This window comes from Terrapene carolina, unplaced genomic scaffold, assembly GCF_002925995.2.
Source record: "Terrapene carolina triunguis isolate 2854851 unplaced genomic scaffold, T_m_triunguis-2.0 Scaffold88, whole genome shotgun sequence".
NCBI lineage: Eukaryota > Metazoa > Chordata > Testudines > Emydidae > Terrapene > Terrapene triunguis.
Window position 1 is genome coordinate 42,738,393 of NW_020664439.1, and position 20,865 is coordinate 42,759,257.

General features: G+C 47.1%; 1 protein-coding gene across 1 annotated transcript in view; it reads right to left on the reverse strand.

Moving 5' to 3' along the window:
- MCF2L2 (MCF.2 cell line derived transforming sequence-like 2) overlaps positions 1 to 20,865 on the reverse strand; it is a 227,558-nt gene that overhangs the window by 146,826 nt on the left and 59,867 nt on the right. The window contains exons 7-13 of the mRNA XM_029911105.1: positions 19,466 to 19,615; positions 12,300 to 12,424; positions 9,239 to 9,353; positions 6,363 to 6,482; positions 4,744 to 4,935; positions 1,672 to 1,863; positions 711 to 888 (exon numbers count right to left, since the gene is read on the reverse strand). Of these exons, the coding sequence (XP_029766965.1) occupies positions 711 to 888; positions 1,672 to 1,863; positions 4,744 to 4,935; positions 6,363 to 6,482; positions 9,239 to 9,353; positions 12,300 to 12,424; positions 19,466 to 19,615 (1,072 nt within the window). The remainder of the gene's footprint in view (positions 1 to 710; positions 889 to 1,671; positions 1,864 to 4,743; positions 4,936 to 6,362; positions 6,483 to 9,238; positions 9,354 to 12,299; positions 12,425 to 19,465; positions 19,616 to 20,865) is intronic.

Genomic DNA, 20,865 nt, shown 5'->3' on the forward strand with positions numbered 1-20,865 from the left:
TTGTGGCACCTGAGAGACTAACAAATTTATTTGAGCATAAGCTTTCATGGGCTACAGCCCACTTCATCAGATGCATGTAGTGGAAAATACAGTAGGAAGATATATATATACACAGAGAACATGAAACAATGGGTGTTACTATACACACTATAAGGAGAGTGATCAGTTAAGGTGAGCTTTTATCAGCAGGAGAGGAAAAAAAACTGTTTATGGTGGTAATGAAAATGGCCTGTTTCCAGCAATTGACAAGGAGATATGAGGAACTGGGGGGAGGAAATAAGCATGGGGAAATAGTTTTACTTTGTGTAATCTCAGGGAGATGAGAGTTCTCCCCCCTTCTCCCCTGGGTCTGGGAGAAGGTAAAAGTCATATGCTGTGGGGGAACAAGCACTTGTTTAGCATGTTGTAAATAACGCACATGGTGTTGAACTTGCCACTGGAGCATGTGAGGATTGTGTACAACATGGAGTGCAGCGGGAGGGAATCCTGCCCTGTGACAGGGAGTTGGAAGTTTTCTTGGTAGATCCATAACCCGATTCACCCTCACCTATCGCTGCAGGCGCATGAATATTTCACAGCTGACTAAGAAGCCTGGGCTCATGGTGCTGACACTGAATCTCAAGCATAAGCTTTCATTTTGGTCATAGGACTGAACAGAACTGTGAGAACAGAATGGGTGTGTGTCTGAAAATCTTCTCTCTGAGGCTTACCTAATGGTGCGGGTCTGGTGCTCTTAGGTGATGCTCGCTTGGGGGAGGATTCAGGATGCGGGGCGACAGGTTGTACCGGCCGAGTCTGCTTGGCTGCCAGCTTCTTCAAACTCACTTGCCTCTTGTCAAACATTTCTTGCACGTCTTCTAGTTTTTGTAGAACTTTTTGGGCATTGGCCTGTAGGCAGAACAGATGTGGAGCAGATGTCATTCACAAATGGACAGAACACTAGGATGGGACCCTTGCACCCAAACCTCAGACTAACAGCATTAGGCAGTAGCACACCCTGCAGTCTGTCTTAGAATAGTGCAGCAACTGCTGTCTGCAGGCACTGTAATCCCACTGAGTACCTCCCTCCACACAATCCCTGACCCAGGCTTCGGGGTGCTACCCCAAAGGGACTCCTTGTGTAAGTAAGGACCATAGGCGGCAACTTTTCATGGTACCGGTGGGTGCTCAAACCCCCCCACCCCGCAGCCCTGCCCCACCCCTGCCCCGCCCCCATTCCCACCCCCTCCCCCAAACCCCCCCCCCAATTCTGCCCCCTCCCTGCCCCATTGGACTCCTTCCCCAAATCCCCACCCCGCCTCTTCCCCCCTCCCTCCCAGCGCTTGCCGCCGTGAAACAGCTGTTTCGCAGCAGGAAGCGCTGGGGGCTGAGGGGAGAAGTGGAGCCTTGGGGCATTCAGGGGAGGAGGCGAAGGCAGAGCAGAGGCGGAAGTGAGCTGGGGCAGGGGGGTGGAGAGCTGCCAGTGGGTGCAGAGCACCCAGCAATTTTTCCCTGTGGGTGCTCCAGCCCCAGAGCACCCACAGAGTTGGCGCCTATGGTAAGGACTACTCGTATGTGTAAAGGCCATTGCCCCAAGTGCCCACATTTGTGAATAGTAAGTGTGTATTTTGACATTCACTGCTGGTTTGTAGGAAGTTTAACTTGGCAGTGTAAAAATTCAACAAGCTTTACCTTTATTTCAGGGGTTAGAATCATGTCGAACTGGTTGTAGAATTCCTTAGGGTTAGACAACTGGTGTTCCTTAGCGGTTCCCAGGAATTTCTCTATGTCACACAGCGCAGTTTCAGCTCCCTCTTGTGATTGGCACTTGTCCACAGCTTGAGAAGCTAAGAGGTAGATTCCAGCTTCACACCATTGCCTCGCCTTTAGACGAAAACAGAGCCATTAGGACTTTGTAATAATGGTACAGTCTGAGGCTTCAACGCTGCTGCTTCTTGCCCATATTTGAACAGAAATAACACTCTTCAATACCACCCACATGCCCATGTTGGTACAAGAGAGTCAAGGCTGTGAGCAGTTCTCAAGATGTACTGTGCATTAAAAACAAGGAACTACAATAAAGTGTATGGGGCCAAATATGACCCAGTGTAACCCCACTGACTCAGCACTGTGCTTCAATGGAGTTGCATGCCAGCACAGAATGGGACTCGCTGTATTGAATTTAAACAAAAGCAAGAAAGTCAAGTGTCTGTCATTCTATCATGAATCCACTTTGTTGTGCCTCCTCATTGAGAGGTCTCAGGACAGTTCCTTCAGCAATCCACCTTCACAACAGGCTAGGCAGAGGATAAATTGACACTCAACTCTGATTCCCTCCTTACCGGTTTTAAAATATTGCACTATTGCTGATGACTTCATTATTTAAAATAATTGAATGGCCTTCCATTTTTGGAAACAGCAGAACCATCTTAAAAAATAGATCCTTTTGCAGCTAGCTACCCCAAAACATGTCTGCGACACTGTTAACATAGCCAGGTGTCTCCGGTCACAAAACCACTTCCTATCTTTACTGCTGCCAAAACACTAAGTTACTGTGCAAAAGAAAAGAAACTGCGCTGAGGCTTAAGTTGTGCACCAAGTTTCAAGCCAAATTGATTTTAAAGCGAGGGAGTCAAATGTTTGCATTATAAACTCGCTGTGTCAAGACAACAGTTAAACCTTCATAGGCTGTTAAACTGTACGGTTCCTTGAGACATCAGATTGTGTACTGTAACTCTGTCTGAGTAGCTATACTGTACACTGTGTTACTTGAAAAATACCTTGAAGCAACCAGACATACTCTTCTGTATGATAAAAACAACTAGGAGTCCAGTGGCGCCTTAAAGACTAACAGATTTATTTGGGCATAAGCTTTCATGGGTAAAAAACCCCACTTCTTCTGTACGATGAGTCACTGGGAGCTGAAACAACAAGGAGTCCGGTGGCACCTTAAAGACTAACAGATGTTAGGGTGCCACCGGACTCCTTGTTGTTTTTGTGGATACAGATTAACCCGGCTACCTCCTGCTATTCGGAGCTGAGAAAGCTGGGCACCTGGTAAGCTCCAGCCCACAGCTTGTGTGTAAAGTAGTAGAGAGAATAGCTATTTTTTCTTGATAGCAGTGATTTATGCTAATAGAGTAAATAGCTGATACAGTAGATAGACTCTGCTGGCTGAGGGGTTTCCATTCACTTAGACCAAGTCATCCATGAAACAACAGATTGGATTTGACACGCACAGAGTTTAATCGCCCGGCGCACTTCAGTTCCAAGGGATACTCCCACTCTCATGCCTATGGCCGCACACGCAGTGACGCCTCAGCGCCTTCTTGTGCCTGGCACTTCTCCAGGGTGCATCTTGGCTTGCCACCCCATGTGGAATTGGCTAAGGGATGGTAGAAGCTAAGTGCACTGAGCAGGAGGCAGCGACTAGGACAAGTTCCCAGCACAGACGTCTGTAGCTTTTCCTCAGGAATCTCTTTCCAGATGAAGCCTAGATCTTCTTGTAGCAACCTCTTTTTCTGCATGCCCAATCACCAATAGCAATTTGTCCCATTAATAATCAGGAAATAATTTGCACATATACCTTTCACCTGCAGGCCTCAAAGCCCTTTACAAAGGCAGATAAGTACAGGACCCCAAAGTCACACAGGGGCAGATCTGGACATAGAAGCCCAGTGTCCTGTCACCCAGCATTGTGGTCAGTCCATCTGACCACAGCTGTCCTCATCAAATGGAAACAGGAAACAGGAATATCCTTACGTATACTAACAGTGCCCTGTACCTGAGCCCAGATTTGCAAACAATCTCTAAATTTACAGATCCATCCTGTGAGGCGCTGATCATGTCCTGTGACATGCTGAGCACCCTCAACTCCCATCATGTTATAGATGTAAAGAGCAACAGGCCAGAATTCACTGTCACACCCACTGACTTCAATGAGGTTGTTGGCCCAACACAGGAACTAAGAAGAATCTGCCCAGATAGCAAAGGTGGTTACAGTATTTGCTTCAAATCTCCCTTGGCACTAGCACAAGATGATTCATAAGGGAGGCCAGAGGGTTTCATTAGTGCCGTCTCACTTTGTTTAACATTCAGTTCAGATAAGTACCTATGAGTCCAGATAGATAACTGAACCTTATCTGAACTCCCCAAACTTCTTTGGTCTATAAAACTGGGCTAGGAATCTCACAAATAGGTTTTCTGGTCATTCCTGCCTCAAATCCGGCTGAAAATACCACAAGACCAGTCACTTTCTCATGGCATTTGAGCATTTCTGCTTCCCATTCCAGCCAGATCATGGAAGCGTAGAGGAGCTTGAAAATGTAACAAGCAGTGAACTGATCATTGGCAAGACTTCAACAGCTGAGTTAAGGAAAAGTGGGTGGGTCAGCTTATGTGGCCTGCATCATGCGGGAGGTCAGACTAGATGACCATAATGGTCCCTTCTGACCTTAAAGTCTATGAGTCTATGAGAGGCTTGGTCCATGTTTTAGGTTTAGATGACTTCTTATTTTACCTCAAACCCTAGTTCTAATCCTCCTAACTGTATAATTCAGGGAAACCACTGTTCTCTTTTATGCTACCCATTCTCTCTTCCCCTTTCTGAGGCTGATACCACAACTATTTCCCCCCAGCTGTGCATAGTAGCTGATTGGGGGAAATAGTGAACATGCTTTTCCCTAACCCCAAATATGTGATCCTTTAACCCATTATTTTTTCATTTAGCATTACTAGTGCTTTCCTACATGAAGACTTGCTTACCTTGTCTAACTGCTTATGCAGCTCAAGGGACTTTCCCAAAATATCATATTTCTTCTTGGTCTCATTGGTAAAGTCGTCGCAGATACGCCTGAGTTCAACACACTTTGGCCTAATGGAGTCGACTGCGTAATGGTTGTTTTGGATGAGCTGGTCTCCATGCAGAGCTAGTGACTGGGCCTTTTCCAAAGGTTCCTGTGCAAACAACCAGAAGAAATGAAAAACCATCACACCCTAAAGGATGAGCCTAGATGGCTCCTCTAGAATTTCTGCTGAAGCCTAGAGCTGCAGGTTGGATCATTCTTTGGGATGACACCTTGTATTGTTTCACACCTGCCTTGAAGACTTGACTTCATAATGTGTGAGGTTGGCTTATTTTAGTTGCCTTACAGATGTGTAGCTGACTCTCTAGGCTAAATCCAGAAGTCAGTCTAAGGGACTCTCAGTTGGTGTAGTTTATGCCATAGGCACCGACTTTCTAATGTGCCAGGAGGTGCTCCGCCCAAGGCCCCGCCCCCTCTACCCCTTCCCCCAAGGCCCGGCCCCACCCTGCCTCTTCCCACCACCACTCCACCCCGCCACACCTCCACTCCTGATCGGTGGGGCTGCCAGCGGGCGGGAGGTGCTGGGGGGAGGGGGAGGTGCTAATAGGGGGGCTGTCGGTGGGTGCTAAACACCCACCATTTTTTTCCGTGGGAGCTCCAGCCCTGGAGCACTCATAGAGTCGGCACCTATGATTTATGTCTACTTCTCCCTCCTCACTGTGTACATTACACCAATTTAGACTCAGTGGGCTACGCTCAGAGGTGATGTTTAAGAGGTGCAAGTTATACATCAGTAAGTATGTGTGGTGTCTAAGTTGGTGTAATAAATTACACACCGAGGAGAGCAGGAAGAAGGTGCAAGCTATGCCAGTTTGGACTCATTTAGACTTCCATGGCAGAACCAGGAAGAAAATCTAAGTCTATTGGATCTCAGCTGTATACTTTAGACACAAGATCATCTTGTGCTTTTGCTGCTGTTCATGTGAATTTGATGTTATTTAACTGATTCATTTCTTTGATGTTTCCTAATGACGGCAAACCTACTGATCATCACAGCTGACTGATGGAGTTATAAGCCAAAAGATCTGGAAAAGAAAGGTTGTTTAATGCATGCTGAATCCCTTGCTGGACATAGCTGCTCAGACAATACTGACTTCTAATAAAACAACATTTAAAGATGTCTAACCGGAGAATCTTTCAAACTTTCCTCACTCTATGCTTTCAAGTTCCAAGAGATGAACCCAAACCAAAACCTCAGCTCCAAACCCTCCTGAGCTTTATCAGTGTTTGAATTCCAAAAGCGGATTTTGCAAGTGGCCCCTATATTTATCATGGACCAAATCAAACTGCCAGATCGTAACACCCTAGGAGGCTGGACTAGTTGACATCTGGATCCAAACTTTAAAAGGCTGAGCTCCTGACATGTCCCTTTGTAAACATGCCTACTCAGTAGTATGTAACTGCATTTTCTGGTGGTGTCGCACAGAACAGTAAGTGTGGTGTGTGGACAAAGTCCTACAAGTGATTAATAGTAGCAATCTACAATAACTGAAATATAAAGTCCAGTAAAGTGCAAACCTGTCCTTTCTCTTCCAGTTGTTTCCGTTCCTTTAGGAGGTGCTCCACTCGAGTCACGCTGTCTCCAATATCTGTGAAACCAGCTTGCGCGTCCATCAGATTATCCAGTTCCAGTTTTACCTACAAGAAACACAAATAGCCTCATTTTATAAGAAATCCACAGCCCCCTAAGACTTTATGGCTATCACTGTGCTGTACACCATGGGCACGCAGAACGTCATGGTAACAGCAGTGATAGAACTCAATCCTCCTGCTCCACAAGCACCAGCCCCTGTAAGGGAGAAAATTCATGAGTTGTTAGCAGGGCCATCCTTAGGATTTAGGGGGCCCTATGCAGTATTATTAAACTAGTGCCCCTATGCCCGACAGCAGCCCGGGCTCGCGTATGTATTTTAGATAAGGGTGGTCTTTTGAAGAATTTATTTAAAAAAACTGTATGTCTGAAAATCCAAGCATTTAAGGCTAAAGATGAATACTCAAATCTAAAAATCTAGGCAAGGATTTTTTAGAGAGGTGATTTTATAATCTTCAGCAACACACTAATGAAATATTTTTAAAGCAAATTTTAAACTAAGGTCCTGTAGACTAACATGTTCTGAGTAAATATTATAGTAATGCCCAACTGTTTTTGTCAGTAAATTCAGAAACTGAGGGCTTGTCTACACTGCCAAGTTGTCGACAAAACTTTTGTCTTTCCCGAGTACTTAAAAAAGCCCCCCCCCCCCCCCCCCCCCCCACCCCAAAATTTCCCCACCCACCGCCGCGGGAACGCGGCTCTGTTGGCAGGCGCGCTCTCGTGCCGACAAAGCTAACGCCACTCATGGGGCTGGAAGTATTTTGTTGGCAAAAGTGCCGACAAAGTACCGAAAAAGAGCGTTTACACATGCTGACTTTTAGCAACAAGCTGTGTCGACACAGCCTTGTCGCTAAAAGCTCCGTGGTGTAGCCAAGCCGACAGTATATACCTGGGGATTGGCAAATGCCTGTTTAAATGGCTTCATTATCCCTTTAATGGTTCTTTAACAGTTTAAATGTTGTGCTAATAGGTCTAGCAGGCTTGAATGCCTTTTCACTCTTAGGGTATGTCTTCACTACCCACCGGATTGGCGGGTAGCAATCGATCTATCGGGGATCGATTTATCGCGTCTTGTCTAGACGCAATAAATCGATCCCCGAATGTGCTCCCCGTCGACTCCGGAACTCCACCACAGCGAGCGGCAGAAGCGGAGTCGACAGGGGAGCCGCAGTCGTTGATCCCGCGCTGTGAGGACGGGAGGTAAATCGATCTCAGATACGTCGACTTCAGCTACACTATTCTTGTAGCTGAAGTTGCGTATTTTAGATCGATTTCCCCCCCCTCCCCCCAGTGTAGACCAGCCCTTTAGTACTAGATTCCCTCCAGAGGAAGACTCACCAGGCTGCAGCAGCCAGCTGTGGTGGGAGCCTGCAGGAAGCGTCAGATTAGAACAGGGATAGGAAAAGGCAGGACAGTGGACACCAAGACCCAGGGGTGCCCCAAATTTTCAGGTGCCCTATGCAGCCGCCTATACTTAAGGATGTCCCTGGTTATTAGCAGTACAGGGCCTATGATAAAAAGAAACTAAGCAATTCTTAGTCCATCCAGTGGAGGATGGTGGTAGACACACTAGCCAGTTGGTTGTGCAGCATTACCGTGTTACTCAATCATTTAGTGAATCCGTGCAAGGACCCTATAAGGATGGAGCAGCTTCCACTTGAGACTTGCTTAGTACATGGCTTCTACTGGCTTAGCCACATAGAAATGCTCTTTTGGATCACCTGCCGTAGCTTCTGGCTCATTCCTTCCCCCTGCCATTTTTTATCAAAATATAATTTTGACAGAAGTTTTCTTGCCCGCTCTACTGGGACGCACACTCAGTCCAATCTATGGCTGAAGGACTCTGGTAACTGACAACTTCCACCCGGGACTATGGCCAACATTTGGAAGAGATCGATCTAGCCTAAAATCGATCGGGTGTTTCAAAGGATTATTGGGGTCTTTAATAAACCTACTCCTATAACTTTCAGAGTGCTTACGTAGCAGGGGAGCTTGGCAGGCTTTTGCTGAACTGGGATCTGAAGCCCCTGTTTCAGTGCACCAGATTAATGAGAGGCTTGTATTCGATGGTAAAAGTCACATACGATGAACAGGCAAACATAGTCTACTCCCATCTGTACCTGCTAGAGATCCTTCCCTGGACTGACTCTTCCTCCCAGACTAGCACCTGTTTCTCAGACAGTCTTCCTCCCATACATCTATTCCATCTGCCAAGGTATTCATTTTGCTTCCTTGTCTAGGTTCTGGTCCTCCACCTAATACTAAGCCTTTGAGCTACTTTCTAAATGTAAAAGCCGCTCTACGCCACGGCAGAGGACTGCAACCAGCTATGCACAACACTGTCCACTTGCCATTCTGTTCTTGATGCATTACTGAGTTGGGGCCACTCAAATTTAAGGGCATGGAACCTAAGCATTCTGCATTAATCCATCTCTAGTTTGGCAATTAAGGCCTTACTCAAAGCCTGTTGAAGTCCATAGAAAGAATTCTATGGATTTCAACGGGCTTTGGATCAGCTCCTTATCAAACATCAAGATGCTAATACTTTGCATGAGGCTACCCAATAATTCTACTAAGTAGTGTATCATTCTAATTCTTCCTTTCTTACTGTGGCTTATTGAGATACCATGTGATATCTGATATCTGGTTGGAGTTTCATTTTAGAATATATGGTTCCTATTTCATTATAAAGACGTCTTTTTTTGACGAACAATATACATTGATTAGACTAGCTATCTGGAAACGTTTGAGACGATTTACCAGAAAAGAAAGTCTATATTTAAGAAATAAGCAAAAATACCTCTCTGAAATCATGTTCAAAGTGTCGGAGCTGCAGGCACTGTTCCAGTTTTAGGTGATGTTTGGACCAAAATTGATCAAAAGCCTTTTCTGTTTCATCCAACTGAGCCAATAGCCTGTTAAGAAATGAATTGGAGAGTGAAAATCACTTGATATTTATGAGTGCGTTGTTGTTTAGTTAGCTAGTTATGCAGAGAAGGTGAAATTGAGCCAGGTGTTTAGGGATTACAGAAGGTGTCTCCAAAGCAGAGCAGACAGACTCTTAACCACACATATGAGGCAGAGCTGGGATTCACGCTGATTCTGGAGAAGCAATGTGGAATGGAGTTTTGCAATGGGCTAAAGGAGGAGGAGGGGACCAATGAGTCTGTGACTACCTGGATCCAGTGGCCACAAACCCTCACGTAGGGGATGCAGCTGCAGTCCCTCTTGCTGGGCTAGAGTAGCAGCTGCAGAACTGTTCCATGCACAGCGTGTGGGCGTGGGGGTGAATTCTCTCTCCCTCCCGGTTTCCACTTAGTTCTTCAACAAAGTTAATTTATTCCACCTTTGTGCAAAGTGTGTAAATTTCACTCATTCACTTCAAAAATGTTTAAAGTAGGCGCCTCTAGCTTGTCATTCCAGACTGCTCCATCAAGCCCAGTATCTTACCTGTGGCAGTGAACTATTCCTAGGGCAAGTACTGTCGGTTAACATAGCTGGTCAGCTGTGCAATGCTGTAGCAGGGGCATGGTGTGAAAAACGTCCTTCCCCTGATGCAATCAACTGATTCTCTAAACATGCAATTTGCCCCCTATTTTAGCATGAAACATTGACTAGTAGTAATGTGCTCTGCTTATATATTGTTGTTCTTTTGGCTTTTGCAGCAAATGCCTGTAATTTTCAAAGGTTGGTTGTTGACCACACTAACTTGAGAGGTGAGCAGAAGTCAACTGAAAATTCCCCAACCATCTTTTGCCCACAGCCCAGCATAAGCCAGTTGTTTAAAGGTCACATTAAAGGAGACTTCAAACAATAATCCCTGACACTGAGGCAGAACAGCTACAAACCAAGGTACAGAGAGCTTATACAGAGCCATTGGCAAGTCAGCAAGCCAGCCAGCAGGAGTTTTGCCAGACTCTTCAGTGGGAACCAAGATTTGTCCCTATGTATTTAATGTAACCTGAAGGATAAACTGAAATGCAAGGAAACACGTTCTATGCACTGTTCTACCCACTCTCAGAAGGAATGCTGGATATATTTCCCATAGGCACAGTTTGACTCTATGTTATGGCTCGCTCTCTCAGAACACAATCCCTCAACTGCAGAAAAACCTAGGCATAACTGGCATTTCACAGCACTTGCTAGTTTCCAGGGCCATCCCAGACAACGCTGCTTCACCCCAATTGGGACAAGCTGAAGTGTCTGCATGATGTTTAGTGCTTCACTTCCACTGCAGCACGATGTGCATTACAAGCTGCTGCACAGTGACTGTCAGCTCCATGACACTAAACAGAGCCCTTTGGGGGGATCAGGGAGGACATATCCATCTTGACTGAAGCTGTGGATGAGGCACATTGCAGATTCTTCCATACCCCTTGTGATGCTGTATAGAAGGGAAGGTGACCATCTATACTAATATGGTCACCGCTGTTGCAAAATTGTGGTAAATCTTAGACAAAGTATGCCTTGTCATGTATCATTGGAAAAGTTGTAATCTGCTAAGTATTATCATCCTGTTTAGATGTGTGTATCATCATTGTACGTGACGTTATGAAACTTTGCTGTGTGTTTGTAACTCAAACTTGTGGTGAGACTGGGAAACACCCCCAGGTTAGCCCTTCAGGAATAACAAAAGGAGCTGTGAACGGGAGCCTCTGCATGTCATTTCAGAGACAGCATAAGCAGTACATAGCACGCAAAAGGTGCAAACAAAATTTGCAATTCATATGAAGAACTGGTGGCCCAGCATGTACATCATGAAGTTGCTTAACTCCATAACGCAGCCAGTATTTTTCCAGGAGAGGGGTCAAGATATAAAAGACAAGAACAAAAGTTGCCCCCCTACATCTTTCCCCCCACATCTCTGGACTGATGAACTTTGACAAAATTTTGAACAAAGGATTGAGGTCCCCAATACTATTTTGGCAAATCCAGAGATATAAAAATCTACCAGATATAACATCCCTGTTAGCATTTTGGATTTAGAAGCTTTAATTCACCTGTAATGTAACTTACCAGCTTTAAACCTCTGCATAACTCTCATTTCTTTTCTTAGCTAATAAACTTGAGTTAGTTACTGAAGTAATTGGCTGGCAGCGTTGTCTTTGGTGAGATCCTGAGCATCTGATGACCTGGGGTGAGTGACCGATCCTTTGGGATTGGAAGAACCTAATGTGTGGTGATTTTGGGTTTTAATAATTTTTCACCACAGAAGTCCAGTTTATCTGGGTGATAATATAGGCTGGAGGGCCTAAGGGGACTGCCGGTGGCTTCCTGGTGAACTAGTATAGTAGTCCAGAAACACATGTTTGTTGCTGGCTTGGGTAAATCTAAGTATAGAATATACCACCAGTTTGGGAGTGTCTGTCCAATTTGGGCAGTCTGACCTGAGATGGCTTTCTCAGCCGGGACCCATTCCAGACACCGGTGACATCCCTGTTCAAGGGGAGCTCCTCCATCCACTGAACGCTCCCACTGACACACACATACACATTCTGTTTTAACATGCATGCAGGAACGCCCCACTCCCACCTGGATTAGGAGAGTGTATGTGTGGGCGGGAGGGGGAGAGTAAGATTGCACATTAAGTCTTGGGCTTTGTAGTCAATAACCTCACCAAACAAGACCGAGGAGGCTCAAGGTTTCTTTGAACTGGCCCTGTTAGTTTCACCAGTTAATGGCTCCAACCTAGACCTTCCTCACACCGAACATGCAGTAGCATATTCCTAAAAACTCACTGTGAATTAATGATTAAAAAAACAACTACCTATAAAGAATTATTCAAATTAGGATTCAAATCACATTTGCACGTTTCAGGGGGTCAGTTAGCAACCTGGAGGATGTAATCCCAATTCACCAACCTTTCCACCGTCGCTACATTTTCTAGTTCGTCTGGACTGAGTTTGCTAGCAGAGCTCCGCGTGACTGGCTCTCTAATACACGTCAGTAGTGTGGCGCCCTGCTTCACAGCTAGTTTCAGCTCATCCTGGAGAGAGACAAGCAAACAAACAAATGCACCAGTTCAAATAAGGTTTTACCAAATCCCAGGTTAAGTCATTATTTTTCTCTCTCAAAGGAGAAGCACTGCCATTGCCAATGGAGGGTATTTTTGTAGGGATTGAACATTGGAACAAAGCAGGGGTGCTTGACGAGGAAGCTGCATTTAGTGACCTGCCTGCAAACGAAGAGATGCAACCTGACGTGATCAGTGACAATAATGATTTTGGTGTCTCTTGAGGGACAGAATAATTCTGGAGTTTTCTGGGTTTGTGACTGGCCAAAATGCTCCTTCTGTCATAGAGTTTAAGGCCAGAAGGGATCACTACCTCATCTCGTCTGCCCTCCTATATATCACGGGGCACTAACACCCCCCAGCACCCACTCGCTAATCCCAACCATCAGAATTAGACCGAAGTATTGCAGATCACGGGAGACTAGATTATTCTGTGCCATAGGCAAAGAATAGGTGGGACTGAGGTGCACCAGTGCTCAAGACCCCCACACTGTCAGGAAAATGATTAAATGAGCTATACCCGGATAATCCTGGCAAGTGACCCATGCTGCAGAGACAGGTGCAACCCCCCAAGATCACTTGTCAATCTGTCCTGGGGGAAAATTCCTTCCTAACCTCACATATGGCAACCATCCGATTAGTTACGATTGCTAACCTTGCCCATCTATACTCTGTTGTTATCCCCAGTAATCAACAGGTGTCACCTTCCTTTACACAAATTATTTTGCCCATTTATAAACAGTTAAGCAGCTACAAAATACCAAGAAAGGACTCTCAATAATTTGGGAAATCAAACCTTGGGCTCAATTTACCAAAAAAAGGGCCCTACCACAAGTGGGCCCACTCACAAAACTGTAAGCTCTGTTAAAAATTCTCCACAAAAAGGCATAACAAAATAACAGAGGTAAACCAGTTTATCATTTGGGTGCAGTCATTTCTGTAGTTTTGTTTAACATTTTCTCTTCCTTTCTTCAATAATAAATAGGTATGGTTAATCACTACAGTTATTATGCTTGGCTTTGATCATGGTGTCCCCCAAGGTATATGAAAAAACCCTACCACTCAAATGGTAAGAGTCACACCCCTAAGTTGGCTGTAAAAAAGGAAACAATCAGTAAGAGCCGTCCTTCCATTTCGAAACTAAATATTTTTAGTAATTTTGAAAATATAATTTCTTGGCATCCAACTGAAAACGACCCCTTTCGGATTTGTAGTGTAGACAGTTTACAAGGCCGGAAAATGTCACCACTGAGATGTCCTAGCACACAATGGAACTCGGCTGAACCCTGTTCGCTAAGCCACCGCAGATGGCTTACAATGCCATCCACAGAAGAAGTTCAACAAATGCCAGGGTCTCAATCCCCAGCCTGGGGTAAGGGCAGGAAAGAGAGGAAGGATGGTGCAAGGATTAGGGAGCAGGGTATTGGGGACTATCTTTCGGGCTGAGTTTCCCGGACAGAGTATTGGTATGCACAGCCAGTTGGAATCGGACCCAGAATAAAGCAGATCTCTTGCAAGTACCTTAAGCACTGAGTGATCACTGCACACCCTGGGGTAGCCTGGGACTTAGAGACCAACGTTCGATTCCCTGCTTCACTACAGACTTCCTGTGTGACCCTGGGCAAGTCACGGTGTCTCTGTGCCTCCGTTCCCTATCTGTACAATGGGGATAATAGCACCGCCAGGGTGGATAAAAATCAATGGTTTTTTTTTTTAATAAAAAAAAATCGGATTTTTTTAATTTAAATCAGGTTTTTTTGATAAAATGCTTTTTGAGGAAAAAACCTATCTAAAGATAGTTTTAATTAAGATACAGCTCAAGATATCTCATCATGGAATAGGGATTATAAATTCTAATTCTATAGTATGAGACAATATATTCATGTAATGTTTAAGAAAATTTTTGCAAATGAGTTCCAGTTGTTCATGGATTAGGGGCCCAATTTTATGGGGTTCCAGGGGCTTCTGTATGGATTAGGGTTACCATACGTCCGTTTTTTCCCGGACATGTCCGGCTTTTTGGTCCTGAAATCCCCGTCCAGGAGGAATTTACAAAAAGCAGGACATGTCCGGGAAAATAGGGAGGCATGGTAAGGGGACCGCCTCCTCCCCGGGCTCCAACTTTCCGGGGCCAGGTGGCGGCTGTTCGTTCTCCCCACCTGGGCAGCGCTTCCATTTAGACGACCTAGGCAGTTGCCTAGGGCGCCAGGATTTGGGGGGGGGGCGGCATTTTGCCGCCCTTGGCGGCAATTCGGTGGCGGGGGGTCCTTTCGTGCTCCGGCGGCAATTCGGCGGCGGGTCCTTCACTCACTCCGGGACCCGCCGCTGAAGTGCCCCGGGGCGTGAACCCCGAGCCCGGGCCTGCTGCGGGGACCCAGCTGGTGCAATCCTGCGGGCGGCCCCGGAGTGGGGGCAGCAGGCCCCAGCCCCCCCGTCCCGCTCGGGTCCCGCAGGGGAACAAACAAGGCTGCCGATGCCTCCGCCCCGGGGGCCGCCCGCGGGATTGCACCAGCTGGGCAGCCAGCCCAGACATGACTGGCCAGGGGCTGGGCGCAGCGTGTGCGCTGCTGGGTCCCGTAGCAGGCCCGGGCCCGAGCGCCAGAGCTGCAGCCGCCAAGCGCCACGTGCGTGGCCGCTTCCTCCCCCCGCGGCAGTATCTATCTATGTATAAGTTGTGAAGAATATGTATTAAGGTTATAACAACCAACAAGAACGCACTTTTCCATAGAAATCCATGATTAAATCGAGTCTTCCTGACTAGTGGTTTAAATCAAATCCACCCTGAGCACTGCCCTAACCTCACAGGGGGTCTGTGAGGATAAACAGATTAAAGATTGTGAGGTGCTCAGGTACTGTGGTAATTGGGGCCAGATAAGTACCCAAGGTGGATGGTAAGTAGAGGCACTAAGTGAGTAGTTGTTTAAAGTTTGTTTTGACCAGAGATTAAAAGGAGGTTGATTCGGTATCACCGGTGGCCTTGTGCAATTTGCGGCTGTGGCTGGGTTTGAATTATAGCGTGCTCCTTTTGTGTGGGATGGCACAGTAAGGAACTAGAGCATAAAATTGCTCTGAAACGCATTTTAAAGTCTTGTGAGGATTTCCGTTAAATAGTCTTTGCTACATTTGCATAAGTTTTTGTCTCACTGGGCTTCATTCTCACTCTCAGGCTGAGCTGGGCTGCACAAAGGAAAGTCGCCTTCATTTTAAATCGTTGGAGGTGCCGGATGCTGTAGTCAATGCTAACTGAACAGAGCAGGAGTGAGCTGATGCAGTAGCTATTTGAGAACACTAGAGGGCGCTCAGGGAAGGAGTCCAGGAAGAGGGAATAACAAGATGGCTGAGAGCTGTTTCATCTATTTTTGTGAATTAATAAAAAATCAATTTCGTTTTAGTGCTTCCCTCCTTCAGACAAAATTTTAATAACAGATCTTCCTCCTCCGGTTATGTATCTGAATTAGTTTCATTGACGCAATCTGCCTCCGCTTTCTGCAGCAAAGCTCCTGAGACACTGAGTTACCTTACTTGGCATGCTCCCATCTTTAATTATCCCCAGAATAGGGGCCTGATCCAAATCCCACTGAAATCAGTGGAAGTCTTTCCATTGACTTCACTGGGCTGTGAATCAGGCCCTACGCTTTCATGGGGGTTGCCCCCTTTCTAATGGCTGGTAACTGGACCCTCGAGGCCCCACCCCTGCCCTGCCTCTTCCTCCAAGGCCCCACCCTTCTCTGCCTCTTCCCATAGGCCCCACCCTTCTCTGCCTCTTCCCCTAGGCCCCACCCCCTTCTCCACCTCTTCCCCCAAGGCCCCGCCCCTGCACACCGCGAGCAGCCTGGCCCCGGAGACGGCGGTGGCAGCTGCTGCGCTGCCTTCTTCCTTCCGCTTAGGGTTGCCACCTTTTCCAAAGATAAAAAAAAACCAGCCAGACACCAGGGCTTGTCAAATGGCACCCAGACACACCAGCCCAAACCCAGACTGTCCGGGTGAAAACCAGATGGGTGGCAACCGTAGCTTTCATCAATCTATTCCATGCAGACTTCAGGACTGATTTCAGAATGCTGTACTTCCAAGTTTCAGAGTAGCAGCCGTGTTAGTCTGTATCCGCAAAAAGAACAGGAGTACTTGTGGCACCTTAGAGACTAACAAATTTATCTGAGCATAAGCTTTCGTGCATCCGAAGAAGTGGGTTGTAGCCCACGAAAGCTTATGCTCTAATAAATTTGTTAGTCTCTAAGGTGCCACAAGTACTCCTGTTCTTTTTGTACTTCCAAGGCTGCCAAGAGAAGGCAATGCAATTCAGCAGAGGACGCTCACTTCAGTTCACTCAGATAACTATTTAGCATCCTTCTAGTACAGTTACCTCTGCCACAGCCATCTCAACAGCACATTGACTAATTAAGGTCTGCTCCTGCTTCTGCAGAAGTCAATGGCAAAGCTCCCATTGATTTCAGTGGAGCACCGTCTGGCCCTACTACGCCGCCGTTGTGTCCCAGCCAAAGGACAGAATAGATCTAGGCGAAAAAGAACAATATCCAGTCTCCTAATTTCAACTCTTCCTATTAACTAGTTTCTGTCTGCTCAATGCTTTGAAAAGCTAAAGCGCTGTCTAAATCTACATGCTATTATGAGCCCTCAGACAAACATGCAAGGGAAAGACAAAGAAAAACAGTGGAAAATATAGAGTGAATTCGGTGGCAGGAGTGGAGTCAGTGATTTCTGCAGCTCTAGGTTTGCCGAATGGTAGGAGTGCTAGTGAGAGAGACTCCTGTTAATCCTATTCTATCAATAACACCGCTTTGAAGTCAGCTGCATCTGCCCAAGATCCTATCAGAATCTCCTGAAAGGTGTGGTACGGGCAGTCCAGTGGATGCAGCTGCAAAGCCCGAAAGCACACAATGGACCTGTCCAACAGCTGAAAAAATCCACTCAGAATGCAAGAGCTGAAATGCAGCGAGAAAATGATTCTGTTCAACTCCAAGGAGAGAGAGGATCTCATTGAATTTTAAGGCATCCCCCAACCACACGTGTGGCCTGGAAGACAGGGATTTAGGTTCCCGAGAATTCCCACCAGCAAGTGGACTTCATGGCTTGCCGTAAGAGTGCAATAGGTCTGCAATAACAGCCACATTCCTGTGGTTTTAACCTTTGTGCACTAATGTGCAGGGAGGGTGTTTCAACCCTTATCGATGCAACTGTAGCAACCATTCAGAAACATTCAAGTGCCATCCAATTCCCAATCTGCATCGCCCAGCTAAGCTTCAGGCTCAGCAGAGATGCGGCACAAACATTTACAGCTGCAGCCTGCACTCGTCTGTGCTGAAAACTCTGGTTCAATGTACAATAGAACAAGAATAATTAGTAATATTCTACGCTTACGTATACATGTTTTAAATCTACAGAGCACGCGCCCATTACAAAGCCTCTGGGTGCATTCACAGCTTAGACCCCCTCAACACGCAGCGGCTTCAAGGATCCCAAAGCACTTTACAAACTATGGGTCAGATCGTGCCATGTGCTGAGAGCCACATTGCATGCTGAAGGCACATGGGATTGTGTCCTTTATACACGTAGCCCCACTGATATGCATCTTCCAAGGGGATAGGACAGCAGCTGGGTGTACTTCATCTCATAAGGGAAAAGGGATATTTTGGGCCCAAGATACCAGGGAGAAAACCCTATTCTTCAGAACTCTACCATGGGATTTTTAGGGTATGTTTACACTGCAGTGTAAGCCCAGGAGTTGAACTCAGGCTCAACCCTAGCCCCCGTTACATCCACCCATAAATTGCTCTAACACAAGGCTCGGTCCCAAGACCCTACATGGGTGGAGGGTCTGAGCCTGAGTCAAGCTGGGATCCTGGGTTCAAGTCCTATTGGTTTGCAGTGTAGACACAGCCCCCCTGGACTCGCGCTCTGGGAGTCCACCAAAAGCATCCCACAATCCCTCGGGTCGACCTTCTTTGTCCTCTGGACAGACAAGTTTTCCTACACTGCACCACAAACTAAGGGCTAGAGTGGCCACATATTGGGAAGAATTCTGGGATACAAGTGGTTGGACTCGGGCTGCATAATGTACTGTAGGTGCTGGAGCCCCAGGCTGGGACCCAGGGTTCAACAGTTCCTAAGCTGGGGTTACAAACGAGTGTAGATGCTCAAGCCATAGGTTAACAAACCCAAGTTCTGCTCATCTGAGTTCTAACAACGTATATTGGGCGTATATTGCACGGTAGACATACCCTTTGTATGAGTACACACAGCAAACAAGACCTTGTTTTTTAAGTTCTCTTCTGGAACATGAACGAATGTGCGCACGCACACACACACACACACACACACACACACACACACAGTAAACTGCACACTTTATTCACCATAGAAGGCCTCGGATGACGCTGCCAGGATGTGACTGTGTGTTTTGAGGGGCCTCGTCGGTATCAGCCTTTTTTGGGGAACTCTCCACCTCTGGCACTAGCCCTGGTGTTAATAACAATGGCAGTGCTGGAGTAGAGAAACACTGGTGCTTTCTACCTCCACGTCATCTACACCTGCTCTGAGCTGCCAGGTTTCCTGAAAGAAACTAGCATAGCCAGGGAGCGTGGGTATTTCTTAGACCACTCCGCCATAACGTGGTAAGTGAGATTGTTAATGCCAGGCGTTGCCGTCTGAAAGGAACGAGGCAAAACTGACTTTTAGAGCCAATCTACAGCATGAGGTAAAACTTGTACCCATTCTGCCTTCAACCTGCACAGGAACAGCCAGTCCTCTACCAGGCAACCCCAAAAAGTCAGGACTCTTATTCTAGCACATCTATTGGCCAGCCTCTAGCATTAATTTAATGCCGGCTTCTGTAGCTTCCTAAAGTGCATTAGGTAATTACTAGTTATGTAGCAAGTGGGGAAAAAATAATGGCACTTTATTTTTCACTCCTCCCTGGAGCAAGTGAAGGCTGAATCAATGCAGATGGGAAATCCTACATGGCACCAGGGAGCAGGGCTGTTACGCAGCATTACTCACCTTCAGCTTGTTGTGGTGCTCTGTGTGGGAGGAGAGGAGGTCCTCCGTGCACTGCACATCGTTGGGAAGCTCAGTCTCTGCCAGGTCCGTCCCAAAGGTCTGTAGCATCTGTGCTGTCGTTTTCACCGTCATGGCAAAGTTCTCAATGGCCTGGAACAGCAGCAGCATTATACAGAGCTGGTTATTTCACAGTTCAATGGTATTTCTTAGTGCAGGGGTCGGCAATGTTCGGCACGCGGCTCGCCAGGGTAAGCACCCTGGCGGGCCGGGCCAGTTTATTTACCTGCTGATGCGGCAGGTTCGGCCGATCGTGGCCCCCACTGGCCGCGGTTCGCCGTCCCGGGCCAATGGGGGCGGCGGGAAGCCGCGGCCAGCACATCCCTCGGCCCGCGCCGCTTCCTGCCGCCCCCATTGGACCGGGACAGCGAACCGCGGCGAGTGGGGGCCGCGATCGGCCGAACCTGCCGCGTCAGCAGGTAAATAAACTGGCCCGGCCTGCTAGGGTGCTTACCCTGGCGAGCCGTGTGCCGAACGTTGCCGACCCCTGTCTTAGTGTATGGTACCATGTTCTGAAGTGGTGAAAGTAACATAGTGGTGAAGGGTGTCACGTCTCCCTCTAGTGCAGGGGTTCTCAAACTGTGGGTTGGGACCCCAAAGTGGATCGGGACCCCATTTTAATGGGGTTGCCAAGGCTGGTTTTGGCCATGGGCCCCAGCAAGTCTGAAGCCAAAGCGCAAGCCCCATCTCCCAGGCCTGAAGCCAAAGCCAAAGGCCCACTGCCCAGGCTAAGGTTACATGTCCCCTGCCCAGGGCAGAAGCCCTTGGGCTTCAGCTTTGCTCCCCCCACTCATGGTGGGGCTCAGGTGGTGGGGTTCGGGCGGGCTCGGTCTTTGGTCCCCCCTCCTGGGGTCGTGTAATAATTTTTGTCACTTTGCAATGAAGTTTGAGAACTGCTGCTCTAGTGGATGGTCCGCTATGGGATAATAGGTTAATACTGCTACTAGCTAATGGAGTTAGTCCTTTAGCTCAAGCTGTAGCGTTCGGTGCTGAAGATCCCAGGTGCTAGTCCTGCTGACAACCCAGGCAGCGCATCATTACATGAGGCAGATCAACAATTGCAATCACCTCCATTTCCCTGCTGGGGAAATTCCCAGAGCTAATGTGACTTGCCCAAAGCCACAGGGTGTCGGTGTGGGAGCCAAGATTAGAACTTAAAGAATCCTGGCTCCCAGTCCTGTGTGAAGCCCACTAGAATATTCTGCAATGTTGAAAGCATTTATGTAAGGCCTTGTCTAGGCTGAGGGGACACTGAAGTACTCAGCAAGGCCTTTTCTGGTTAATGTTTTTACAGTCAGATCCTCACTGAGGGAGAATATCTGTCTACATCTCACGTATCAGGA